The 12500-nt window shown below is 53.7% G+C and overlaps 4 protein-coding genes across 4 annotated transcripts in view; 1 reads left to right on the top strand and 3 right to left on the bottom strand.

Moving 5' to 3' along the window:
* Positions 1-3335, bottom strand: part of PTSG_04201 (AGC/PKA protein kinase) — a gene marked incomplete at both ends in the record, with an annotated part of 3367 nt that extends 32 nt beyond the window's left edge. The window contains 10 exons of the mRNA XM_004995040.1: positions 1-76; positions 320-448; positions 699-880; positions 1123-1212; positions 1484-1607; positions 1854-1943; positions 2163-2252; positions 2506-2661; positions 2982-3068; positions 3258-3335. The exon at positions 1-76 is cut by the window's left edge and continues 32 nt beyond it. Coding sequence (XP_004995097.1) covers positions 1-76; positions 320-448; positions 699-880; positions 1123-1212; positions 1484-1607; positions 1854-1943; positions 2163-2252; positions 2506-2661; positions 2982-3068; positions 3258-3335 — 1102 coding nt within the window. The remainder of the gene's footprint in view (positions 77-319; positions 449-698; positions 881-1122; positions 1213-1483; positions 1608-1853; positions 1944-2162; positions 2253-2505; positions 2662-2981; positions 3069-3257) is intronic.
* A 1451-nt stretch (positions 3336-4786) lies between these two features.
* On the bottom strand, positions 4787-7348 carry PTSG_04200 (uncharacterized protein; the record flags this gene model as incomplete). Its single annotated transcript, XM_004995039.1, has 8 exons — positions 4787-4829; positions 5053-5084; positions 5523-5671; positions 5920-6022; positions 6362-6490; positions 6745-6836; positions 7068-7140; positions 7274-7348. The coding sequence occupies 8 exons, from the start codon at positions 7346-7348 to the stop codon at positions 4787-4789; spliced, it is 696 nt and encodes a 231-aa protein (XP_004995096.1).
* Positions 7349-7967: 619 nt separating this feature from the next.
* Positions 7968-11373, top strand: PTSG_04199 (uncharacterized protein; the record flags this gene model as incomplete). The annotated part of the gene is made up of 9 exons (XM_004995038.1): positions 7968-8084; positions 8275-8325; positions 8576-8678; positions 8867-8982; positions 9310-9396; positions 9624-9719; positions 9948-10042; positions 10170-10210; positions 10624-11373. 9 exons carry the CDS (start codon positions 7968-7970, stop codon positions 11121-11123), a joined length of 1206 nt encoding a protein of 401 aa, XP_004995095.1. The 3' UTR covers positions 11124-11373.
* Positions 11374-11379: 6 nt separating this feature from the next.
* On the bottom strand, positions 11380-12289 carry PTSG_04198 (uncharacterized protein; the record flags this gene model as incomplete). The annotated part of the gene is made up of 2 exons (XM_004995037.1): positions 11380-12090; positions 12238-12289. The coding sequence occupies 2 exons, from the start codon at positions 12287-12289 to the stop codon at positions 11678-11680; spliced, it is 465 nt and encodes a 154-aa protein (XP_004995094.1). The 3' UTR covers positions 11380-11677.
* Between the last annotated feature and the right edge of the window lie 211 nt (positions 12290-12500).

The raw sequence follows: 12500 nt of genomic DNA, 5'->3' as shown, positions 1-12500 counted from the left end.
CTGTGCCCTGGCCGTGCCAGCGCACAGGCTCCTCCGGGTACGTGTCAAAGTTCCTGCAGTCTCCAGGGCCGGTCACCTGTCGTGACATTGGTGCGCAGTCAGGGCGGGGGAGGGGAGTGTGAGGTGAGAAGGGGAAGACAAGAGAGTGTGTGTGTGTGTATGTGTGCGCGCGAGAGTATGTGCGTGCGTGCGTGTCTGTGTGTGATTGATGCTGCTTTGATAAGCAAAGATGTCATAACACCACACGCCGTGTGCCACAGCGGTGAATTCCACCATCCACAGCCGCAGTCCACGACCAAAAGCGCAGGGACGAAAGCACCTTTGGAATGTAGGGGGAGATGGCGGTTTGGGAGTAGAGCGAGTCCCAGTCGATCTTGGCAAAGTAAGGGTGGCCCTTGATGTCGTCGACACCAGCGTGCATGTTCCCCAGGCGGCGCGTCAGGTCAACCTGAACACACACACACACACACGCACACACGCGATGAAGTGGTGGAAGCACGGGTGAAACAACAAAAGGGAAGGGGGTGGGAGTTGGTGAATTGTACGTGAGTGAAGGCAGACAGACGTGTGAACACGAGAGCATACAGTCTTTGTGTGTGCAGAGTTTGCAAAAAAGGTCGACTGAAGCAAGATGCGCACATGCACACCAAACGCATGCATAGATGCACAATCAGGCGCAATCAACCACGCACGCGCACCTGGAGCAGGCCGTTGATGAAGGACTTCTCGTTGTCTGTGAACCCGCTGGGAAACTTGAAGTCGCGCTTTGTGATCCTCTTGAACATTTCCATCTGGGAGCGAGACTCAAATGGGGAGCGGCCGCAACGCATCTCGTATGTCAGCACACCGACGGCCCACCAGTCCACGGCGTGGCTGTAGCCTGATTGGTTGGGTTGTTTGGGTTGATTGTTTGGGTTGGGTTGGTGTTGGTGGTGGCGGGCAGGGAGTAATGCGAGTGAGTGTGAATGTGAGTGGACGCAGATGACGCATGCCTGAGCAGCGAGAGCAGGAGAAATAGCCAATGCACACGCAAGCACACACACACACACACACACACACACAGACACACACACACACACACAAAACAAAACAACATCAAAGCTACGTTGCTTGGGGTGTGACCTTTGTTGACGATAATCTCTGGTGCGAGGTACTCGGGCGTGCCGCACATGGTCCAGGTCTTGTCCTCCACGCGCTTCGCAAAGCCAAAGTCTGATGTGATCGACGACAGACAAATGAGCCACAGGTTGGGGTGGGGTGTGAAGTGTGAGGTGCGAGGTGTAAGGTTTGAGGTGTGAGGCTAGACGCCTGAAATGGGGTATGCAGACAACACAGAACGACAACAAGAAAACAAAAATGAAGCACGAAGGTCTTCCCGCAACATCACGAGATGACACCCTGCGACCTCTCACCACAGCCACCAAGTTCACCCACCACCACCCATCAGCAGCATGACCGCAAAGATCATCAATCACCACCGCACCTGTGACGCGGATGTGGCCGCGGTGGTCAATGAGCATGTTCTCGGGCTTGAGGTCGCGGAAAATGACGTCCAGGTTGTGCAGATACTCAAACGCCAGCACCGTCTCAGCAGCAAAGAAGCGCGTCTGCACACGCGCGTTACAACGTGTGTGTGTGTGTGTGTGTGTGTGTGTGTGTGTGTGTGTGTGTGTGTGTGTGTGTGTGTGTGTGTGTGTGACAAAGAAAGAGGGTGAGTGCTGTGTTGCGAAGGTTCTTGCAACCCAACGCCACTGAAGCCAAGACCACGCCGTGTGCTTGAGAAATCAATGCCAGCAATGTCACCCACACCACACCATACAGCCACAACACATTGCATTGCAATTCCACTGCACCTGCTCCTCAGAGAAACGACGTTTGCGCTGCTTTTGGATGTGCGTAAACATCTCACCACCGTTGACAAACTCAAGCACAAAGTACAGGCACTAGCATCGTACGCGCATGACAGCGGGCGTGAGGTTACTCGTGCAAACTTATGTAACTGTGCGTGTGTAACTGTGTGTGCATCATATCGCATGGGTGACAGTGACATTGGCATCCTACTCGTACACAACAGCACACACACACATGTACACACGCATCACATGCACACACATGTACACACGCATTCCGCCCTTTTGGTTTCTCTGTGCGTCACACCGCACCTTGACGTCTTGGAAGTAGTCGTAGAGGGTAACAACGAATCGGCAGTCGATGCAGAAGAGAATGTTCTTCTCGTTGATCGTGTGTTCAACCTGAGACACACACAAACACACGCAAAAAGATGTAACGGTGAGGAAAAGGGTGATTGTGTGAGTGTGTGTTCAAGCAGGCACGCGACGTCTGACACTGAGTGAGTGAGTGAGTGTGTGTGTGTGTGCTTGCTTCATCCTCGTCCATGCAATACGATGTCCAATCGACAAGCAATCAAGCGCGCGCACATACGCACACACACTGTCTCTCACCCACCCACCCACCCATTACCCAACAGGGCTCACGTCACGACACCTGTCTGGTCTTGATGACGCGGTCCTTGTTGATGATTTTGACGGCCTTGTAGTCGTCACGCACGACGTTGCCGCTCTTGTCCTTCGACTGCGCCAACAACACGCGGCCAAACGAGCCTGTGCCAAGCGTTCGGCTGATCGAGAAGTCATGCAGTGTCTGCAGATACAAGATACAACAGCAACAGCGTGCCATGTGCACGAAACATCCATGCAACAAGATGGCAGGTGTTGTCAGGTGAGAGTGTTGCAGCGCATCCTTGCATGTAATCAAACAAGCAAACCTTCACGTGCATCTGTTCTCCGTCAGCACTGTTCACTTGCATCCATTCCCTGCCCCTCCCCTCATTTGCCACTGCTTCTGGTGGTCGCTCAAGCGCTCGCATACACCCACAAGCCACTGAATAAGCGCTTGAGCGTGCGTGCATGCACGCATATGCAAACACACACACACCAGCACGTCAAACAGATGGCGTGTACCTTTTCACTGACGTAGCCTGATGCCAGCTTCTTCAACCTTGCCTCAAACGCTGCGCGCTCTTTCTTCTTCCGGCTCTCTTTGGTTGCCTGTGTGCAAGCATGCGCGCGAGCGTGGCGTTGTCAGGATCAGGGGCAAGTGCGCACGGCAGCGAGGAGTGCGGCAACAGCAGCCAAAGGAACGTACAGGCAACCATTCAGCATGTACTATGCTGTCGACGTCCAAACACAAGCAGGGGGTGGGGGCAAACAAATGATGGGTTCGTGCGGTCAACATACGCGGCGATATGGACGAATCTCAAGATCGCCCTTCATCTTGGAGGAGCCCTCCTTCTTTGCGCGGCGCTTGGCAAACATGCTGTTAAAAGTGTACGTGTGCATATGCGTATGTGAGTGAATGTATGTGTGTGTGTGTGTGAGTCAGTGTGTGTCAGTGTGTGTGTGTGTGTGTGTGTGTGTGAGGGAGGCAGGATGCAACCGAGGTGCGTGCGTGAAGAGGAGAGCAATGCGGTTTGTGCAAGGGGTGCGTGGGTGCGCAACGACACACACACACGTACACACAGGCGCACACCCACGAACATCAACACACCGGTGATGATGACGTGCAGCAGCACACTCACTCACAGCAGCACACTCTCACAATGATAGAGTATGTTTGTTTGCTAGTCAGACCTGACGACGACGGTAGTTGGTGCCAGACGGGGTTAGTCGAGCCAACGATCAGCACAAACCGAGGACCACTGAATGGCAACAACATGTGATGTGACGGAAGAGGGGATCGGAAGACGTTGAGCGCACGAAGAAGTGTCGAGTCGGACACGACGGTGATCGGCTGCAGTGATGCAGGTGGTGGGTGGGCGACTACTGGAACGCAAACCGGGAACGGTTCCCGTCACACACCACAAAGAGAACAATCAACAAGTGGCTAGCAAGCAAGCAGCCCTCCAACAACAAACGGAGGACCCACCCACCTGTGGATCGAGTCACAGCAACTATGCAGGGGCGAGGGAGGGGGGGGTTTCGGCAGATCACTCGCGTCGCGAGACAGCTGGCGATGATCAACGAATCCACACGCAGACAGACAAGACAGAGACAAAGCGAGAGGAGGAGGCGGAGCAGGAGCAACCGCACACAAGCGTACACAGTTCAAGTGGGAGGCAGGCAAGCAGGGGTGGAGTGGAGTCGCTTCTGTGTGTGTGTGTGTGTGTGTGTGTGTGTGTGTGTGTGTGTGTTTCCTTAACAGCCAGCGAATAACAACAAAGGAATGTGAGGACGCAGAATTTTTTATTTTTTCCTGTGGGCCATTTCGGTTGAGCCAGAATGTTTGTAAAGATACACTGCAATTTTCTGTGTCAGTGGCTGGTACGAAACCGTTTTTGTTGTTGTTGGGTGTGGTGGTTGTTGTGTGTGTGTGCTCTGTTGTGTGTGTGTGTGTGTATGTGTGTGTGTGTGTGTGTGTGCTGTGTTGTGTGTGCTGTGTGTGTGTGTGTGTGTGTGTGTGTGTGTGCTTGGACCTTCTTGCTTGCTTGCTTGCTTGACTTGAACTGCTTGGCTGATTTCTGGGAGAGCATTTATTGTCGTAAGAACATGTGGTTGAATGTATGTATGTGCTCTGTTTTGTGGGTGTGTTGCGCGAGCTGTGTGACATGCGCCACTGCTGCGAGATGCTGCTGCTGTACAGCGCTGTTGTACTTGCATTTGTTGCTGGCTTGCATGCATGCAAGCACGCATGCATCCCAGCGTGTGTGTGTGTGTGTGTGTGTGTGTGTGTGTGTGTGTGTGTGTGCGCGTGTGTGCGTGGCTCACGCTCAGAGGAATTCGCGGTAGGTGGCGGGCGCCCGTTTTGCACGCCTGTCAGCAGCAACAAGGAGGGGGGGGGAGGGGAGTGGGGTGGCATATCAGTGTGTGTGTATGTGTGTACGTGTGTGTATGTGTGTGTGTGTGTGTACGTGTGTGTATGTGTGCGTTGCGGCAAGATGATGATGCACAAGCAATCACAACCACAACAAGCAGCGAGTCTGCATCCGCAAATCACTCAAACAACAAGCACGGTGCGGTTACATGGGTTGCGCACCTGTGTGACCACGCCGCCCAGATGCCCACAAACTGTGATGACAAACCACAAACGCGTGTGAGAATGAGTGAGTGAGTGTGCATTCGTGCATGCTACCAAGCAAGGAAAGGTGGAAACAGAAAGCAAAGCACAAGCAACATCACCCAGCACCTTTCCTCCTCACACACACTCTCTCACTCACACACACACACTCTCTCTCTCCTCTCTCACTCTCTCACACACACACACACTCTCTCTCTCACACACTCACACACACTCTCTCTCTCACTCTCTCTCACTCTCTCTCACACACACTCTCACACACTCACTCACACACTCACACACACTCTCTCTCACTCTCTCAAACACACTCTCTCACACACACACACACTCACTCAAACACACACACACACACTCTCTCTCTTTCTCTCTCTCTGCCCTGCTGCCGTGGCATAAGCAGCAGGTCGAGAAGAAGAAGAAGCACAGCGCACCATGGTGAAAGCAAACGTGAGGCCAACACCGCCACCAGTGTTCAGCACACGCTGCAAATTTGGCTTGAGCTTGTCGAAACACCCTTCGCACTGGTCCGTTGGCGCCTTCTTCGCAGGCTTGTCCGGCGTGCACTGGGCAGTCACGCATCCTGTGACCGTGTGTGCGTGTGTGTGTGTGTGTGTGTGTGTGTGTGTGTGTATAGTTGTGCGTGCGAGTGAGAGTAGTTGTGTGTGAGTGAGTGTGTGTGTGTGTGTGTGAGTAGTTGTGCTCATGTGCTCATGTGCGTGTGTATGAGGCGAAATTTGCAGTTGACGTTGGCAGGTGCACAAACAGCCGCATGTACTGCAGAGAGGACACCGTATGCAGCAGGTGTGCGCGCTGTACGCGGCTGCTTACCACGAGGGCAGTATTCTGGCTCAAGAACGGGGCCGTAGCAGCTGTTGATGCCGGTGGTGTTGGTGTAGAAGCCAAGGCAGTCGCCGTGGCGTTGAATTTCGCCCTACAGAGCACGCAGTGACAACAGAGCATGGTTGGAACCGGCGCGAGTCGTGGCGGCGGCATGAGTGACGCTGAATTGAGATGTGGCAGGCGAGAGCAGCTGTCCGCGTCGTCTCGCACAACCAAGGACACGCGTGTGCTTGCAAGCAAGCAACAAACAAGCAGTAGCAGCAGCACAAGAAAAAGATAAACACAAAGGCAGAAGAAGGCACGCTCACACGAACACAAGCACAAACAATCAAGCAAGCATCCATGTGTAGACAACCACACAAACACACAGACACATTCAACAACAAACGCACACACGCACAACACGGGAAGATGGCGGGTGTGTACAGACCTTGGTGGCGTTTGAGCTGCCGCACCAGGCGGATTCAAGGAGGGACTGCTGCTGGGAGGAGGAGATGGAGAGGGCGGCGATGGACGAGGAAAACTGGATCAGGAACAGCAGGCCAAGCAGGATCATGTACTGCAGCGCGCGCGCACGAGAACACACCAGATTGTGAGTTTGTGGGATCGGGCCGATTCATATGTGTGTGCGTGTGTGCGCGTGTGCGTGCGTGTGTGCGCGTGTGTGTGTGTGTGTGTGTGTGTGGTGTATGTGTGGTGTATGTGTGCGTGGTGCGTGTGTGCGCGCGTGTGTGTGTGTGTGTGTGTGTATTCACCGTCACGTGAACATACACGCACGCACGCACACATGCATACGAGCACATAAGCACTCACTGCGAAGAGGATGCCGGGCTTGTTTCCAAACGTGCCGTACAGGCCGAGGAAGGCCACAAACACCAGGAGCGACCACGCAGCAATAATTCCACCTACAGCGCCAATCATGGATCGAAGATGAGACCATTAGGACACACACACACACACACACACACACGCACACACGCACACATCCGAACACAGGAACGACAACAGCATGTGAAACATGCATGCATACATGCGACACAATGCACGGCCGATCAACCAGGAAAGCAAAAGCAAGCAGGCGAGAACGCAAGCCATTATCCCTCCCGCCGCTGCAGATGCAGCAGCATAGAACGCACCAAATGCAGGCAAGTTGACGTTCACTTTGCCCTGCGCCGTTGCCACCACAGCAATCACCATAATGCCAAGCAACTAAACCAACAACGGGCGCCAAGATGTGAGCGGCAAGAGAGAAGCACATACACACGCACAGCCGCATCCGCACACACGCACACACACACACACAGAGCCGCACACGCACACACACACACACAGCCGCACACACCAGGTAGAGGCTGTTGATGATGAGAAGGTACACGGCCGAAGCCGGGCACGACTTCTTGTGCGTCTCCGAGGTCATGGCGTTGCCTTCTGTGCTCGTGTGGACGTCCTCGTCTTGTCCTGCTCCTATTTGGCTGTTGTCGGTCGTTCTGTTTCGCCTGTATCCGTTTGTGTGTGCGGTTCGTGCGCAATTTTACCACCTGACAATAGATTTTACCAACTCGAGGACTGCTTTTACCACCAAGTCATTTTACCACTTTTGTTGCTGAAAAACTGACGGCGGACAAATCGAGGCCGCGAAATTTTCGCCGCGCGACACGATTGACGACACTCGTTTTGGGTTGAGAGGTGGGGATGCACCACCATCGATTGTTGTGAGCAGCAACGTGGGTGCTGGTTGGCTTGTGTTTGGCTTTGCTTCGCTGTGTTGCCCACCGATCTTGCCTGTGAGTGCAGTGCAAGTGCATGTATCGTCAGCTTCTTCGTCGTTCATGTTCGTTATGTTCATTTGTGTGTGTGTGTGTCTGTTTTCTGCTTCGGTTGTTGCTGCTTCGGTTGTTGCATTTCACGACAGCAGGCTGCAGCCACAACGCGAGACGACCTTTGTTTGCTCAAAGGACGAGTGGATCTTCGAGTGCCTCGCTTGACAATTTCGGCTGCGACCCAGTCCCTCTGCCCCCCCCCCACGTTCATCCATCATGCAGTGTACAGACTATGGAAAGCCAGGAGACGGCTCCAGTGCAGGCACGGCCTGCGCCTTGTCAAACAAGTCCAGCCTCCAAGACGCCTTCAAGAAGTTCAAGGCGCGACGCAAGGTACGGGCCCCGCAAAGGCGCAACAAATGCGTTGTCGATGAGCCACTTCGACGCACAAGATGGGGTCTTGTCGATAGATGAACATGCACCCTTGCGATCTCCATCATCTTGCGATCTCCATCGTCTTGCGGACTGCCAACGCTCACCACTGACACCTGCTCGTGTATGTGTGTGTGTGTTTGATGGTTAGGGCGAGATGAAGAAGCTGAAAAAGCTGGAGAAGAACGCCGGCGCCATCAAGGTGAACGGATGTTTCGTGCGGTGCATATGCAGACACACATCCACCTTCGCACCACGCACGCATGCACATACACAACGCACACACATACAAACGCACACACACAAACGCACACACATACGCACAAGCATACGCACACACACACACATATACACACACATGCACAACAATTTGCGCAATTGGTTATCGATCCAACACACATGTCTGACATGACTCCTCTCCTTCTTGTCCTGCTCCATTAATTGCAATGCAGCGCACGCCAGAGATGAAAGAGCAGCTTCGACACAAGTTCCTACAACAAGTCCTCAAGTACCAAGGCGTGCCCTACCACAAAAAGTACCACCAAGATCCGCAAAGTAAGCACACAAACGCGGGAATGCGCACGTGCGTATGCGTGTTGTGTGTGTATGTGTGTGTATGTGTGCATGTGTGTATGTGTGTATGTGTGCGCGCGTGTATGATCACTCTTGCGTGCGCTGGCTGACCATGTTACTGCAAGCTGGTCTCACCACCCCCCATTCCCTTGATTTTGGCACGCAAACAGGCGAGCACTACAACGCACCCCTGTATCTTGACTGTTGCGGACTTGTGCGAAGAGCACAGCGAGATCTGGAGCGCCAGTTTGGGTTCCGTCTCGGCCGCTGGAACCAGGCATACCAGGTGTGTGTGTGTGTGTGTGTGTGTGTGTGTGTGTGTGTGTGTGTGTGTGTGTGTGTGTGTGTGTGTGTGTGTGTGTGTGTGTGTGTGTGTGTGTGTGTGTGTGTGTGTGTGTGTGTGTGTGTGTGTGTGTGTGTGTGTGTGTGTGTGGATGTGGGTGTGTGTGTGGGTGTGGGGGGGGGTGGGTGGGTGTCGTTCCCGAACGCTGTCTTCGTTCTGTGTTTGCATAAACGTTCCTCTTCAGGAACTTCTTGTTTTCTTCACTCGAGCCCATCACCACTTGCGCGCTCACGCCCAATGCCTTGCACGCGTCTTGCTTCACCCCTGCAGTTTGACACGCTGCCCATTGAGCTGACGAAAGAAGAGATGAAGCCAGGCGACCTCGTGTTCATTTCTGGAACCTACTTTAACCCCAAAGTCAGTCGCGTGCACAACAGGATGCGTAAACCCCACTGTGTGCGTGTGTGTGTGTGTGTGTGTGTGTGTGTGTGTGTGTGTGTGTGTGTGTGTGTGTGTGTGTGTGTGTGTGTGTGCTTGTGCAGGTGCGGTCGTACTTGCTACACATGCAACACAAAGAGTGCTGACAGATGTTCACACGCACACACGCACACGCACACCTGCGCGCGCTGGTTTGTTTGTGGCAGAGCAAGAAGCAGAAGCACGACATGGTGCATGTCGAGGTGTGGATGGGCGATGGCGAGAAGACGGTCGGCGCACGCTACCAGCGAGGCGTTGTGCAGGTGAGCATCACACGCGATCACACACTCACCAGTGTGTTTGTGCTTGATCACCAGTGTGTTTGTGCTTGATCAAGTGCACCGCTCGACTTGGTGCTACCACAATGCATGTACGTGCATGCACAGCACTACATTCACCTCACCCGCCCACACACACACACACACACACCTCACACACACACACACACCTCACACACACACACGCACACCATCTGTCGCGCATGCGGGCAGGTTCACGATTCCTATGCATTTGAGAGCAAGTCGTACTACAACATGAAATATTACTTTCGGTCCATCGACACCTGGCTCGATGGCATCTGCAAGAGGTGACGAGCACCATGTCCCGTTCCACATGTTGCGCATGTGTGTGTGTGTGTGTCACGCTGTTCCGTCATTCCCCAACTTGCGTGCATCCAAACTTCGTCTCACATACAATGGGTTGCCACGCTGCAGTTTTTGCCCCGAACACGAGTGGAAGACTCTGCATCCATCTCGTGAGTGTCGTCATGATTTGGATTGCACTCTTTGTTCAAAAGTTTGGACCATTTCGAAAATCACTCGCTGTCACTCAATCCTGTGTTCCGACACGTACACATGCCCACACACTAGCACATTGGCATTTGCATCCATACACAGACAGCATGCCTCACACACACGCACGCACACACGCACACACACGCACGCACACACATCCTCTCCTTGTCCTCCACCGCCACTCCTGCTCGCAGGCTCCAAGGTGAAATCAAAGTACTCCATCTTTCGCCAACAACAACAGCAGCAGCAGCAGCAGCAACAACAGCAACAGCAGGCGTCGTCACCGAGCAGTCGCTCATCCTCGTGTGCTGCCAGTCAGCAGCAGCAGCAGGCTGACGATGATGACGATGATGATCAACGCCAATGTCAACAGCATCGACAGCAGCGTGCATTGCATGGGCAGAGGCGAAGGTCGTCATCCAACTCACCGCAGCAGAGGGGTCTGAGTGGGGTGGTGTCACGCCACCGCTCCGTGTCGAAATCGCCGCCAACTGCAAACACAAACAGGAGGAGTTCTCCTGCTCTCCTGTCATCGTCGTCGTCGTCATCGTCGTCGTCATTGTCGTCACGCAGGCGTGCACGGCCCCGCATGTCGCCATCACCGACACCAACATCGACACCAACAACTGCGACAACAACAACTGCGACAACAACAACTGCGACAACAACAACTGCGACAACAACATCGCGGGCGTCTCCGTCGCCATCGTCACGTGGCGCATCACGCCGGGCGTCGTTGGACGTCGCTGTAAAGAACGTTTCCTTTTCAGCAAGTCGGGGATCGTCCACACATCAATCCCCGATCAATACTTCAACTTTTGTCACGGGAAAGGCGGCGCGTACATCCAGCAATCCTTCCAGCCGCCGCAGTAGCACAAGTCCACCCACACACGCGCGCAAGCCAGACATGACATAAGCAAACAGCACGCTCGAACCAACACAAGAGCCATCATCTCTTCTTTCTTGCTTCCTTCATTCCTTCCTGTCTTGCTTCCGTTTTCCCTCGTTAACACATGCACGCACACATACATGCACGCATATGCACAGATAACACGCTTGCGCGCCGTAAAGTCCCGCATGCAATACACATCACCAGCTTTGTCAGTCTTCAAGCAAATGAATCATGTAATCACTCTTGCATACAGTTGTATTTGCTCCTGGCCATCACCATCCCATATCCCGCAAAACACGCATGGTGCATCCTAGCAACAACAAACGCACGGTGTAGACCAAACACGGGTCACACACACGCACACGCACACACCACACACGCATGCACGCAAACTCATGCTGCAAACCAAATACGAATCACACACACACACACACTCGTGGTGCAAACCAAACACAAGTTAAACACACACACGCGCGCGCGCCAATACAAAGCAAGCAAAGCGACCAAAGCAGCCAACGCATGCAAATGCCAACTGCTACGCCGTGGAAGAGTCATTCAAACCGCCAAACACATCCGCACGTCCATCACCGTGGCCACCACGCTCAGTGTCGTACACATGAGTGCGGTTGAAACCAGCCACGCCGTGGCTCGTTGTCCCATCGCCAACACCACGACTGGCACCAGCAGAAGCAGCACTCGTGCTGGTGCTGCTGCTGGAACTGGTGCTGTGAGCGGTGTTGCTGTGGGGCGTGGCAGAGCTCGTTGATGCACGCTGTTCGTGTTGCGCATCCATCCCTGCTGTCGTCGCTGTCGCAGCCACCGAGGGGAAGCGCTCGTGGTCGTGGTCGTGTGTGAGCGGCAAGCGGTCAATGAGGACAACGAGCCCAAACACAGACGTGCACGCGTACTCGCCCGAGCGACAGTACTGCCAACCGGAAATGGTCTCCACTGCGCGCAAGCAAGGAACCACGCAAGCAAGCCAGCAAAATGGGGGAGGGGGTGCAAAACATGATGTGAGAAAAAAATATTGTGTTAAGTGAGTTGACGTGGTTATTTTGCTTGATTAGTGGTGGTGACAGTGACAGTGACAGTGACAGTGGTGATGGTGATGATGATTGTGATGATTTGAGCAAGTGCTCTTCGCCATCGTCGTTTCATCAGCATCATCATCATCATCATCATCATCATCATCATCATCATCATCATCATCATCATCATCATCATCATCATCATCATCATCATCATCATCATCATCATCATCATCATCATCATCATCATCATCAGCAGCAGCAGCAGCAGCAGCAGCAGCAGCAGCAGCAGCAGCAGCAGCAGCAGCAGCAGCAGCAGCAGCAGCACGC

The sequence above is a fragment of the Salpingoeca rosetta genome (genome assembly GCF_000188695.1).
Source record: "Salpingoeca rosetta unplaced genomic scaffold supercont1.9, whole genome shotgun sequence".
Lineage (NCBI taxonomy): Eukaryota > Choanoflagellata > Craspedida > Salpingoecidae > Salpingoeca > Salpingoeca rosetta.
Note: the sequence above shows the minus strand (reverse complement) of the source record. Positions and strands in the feature narration are given on the sequence as shown.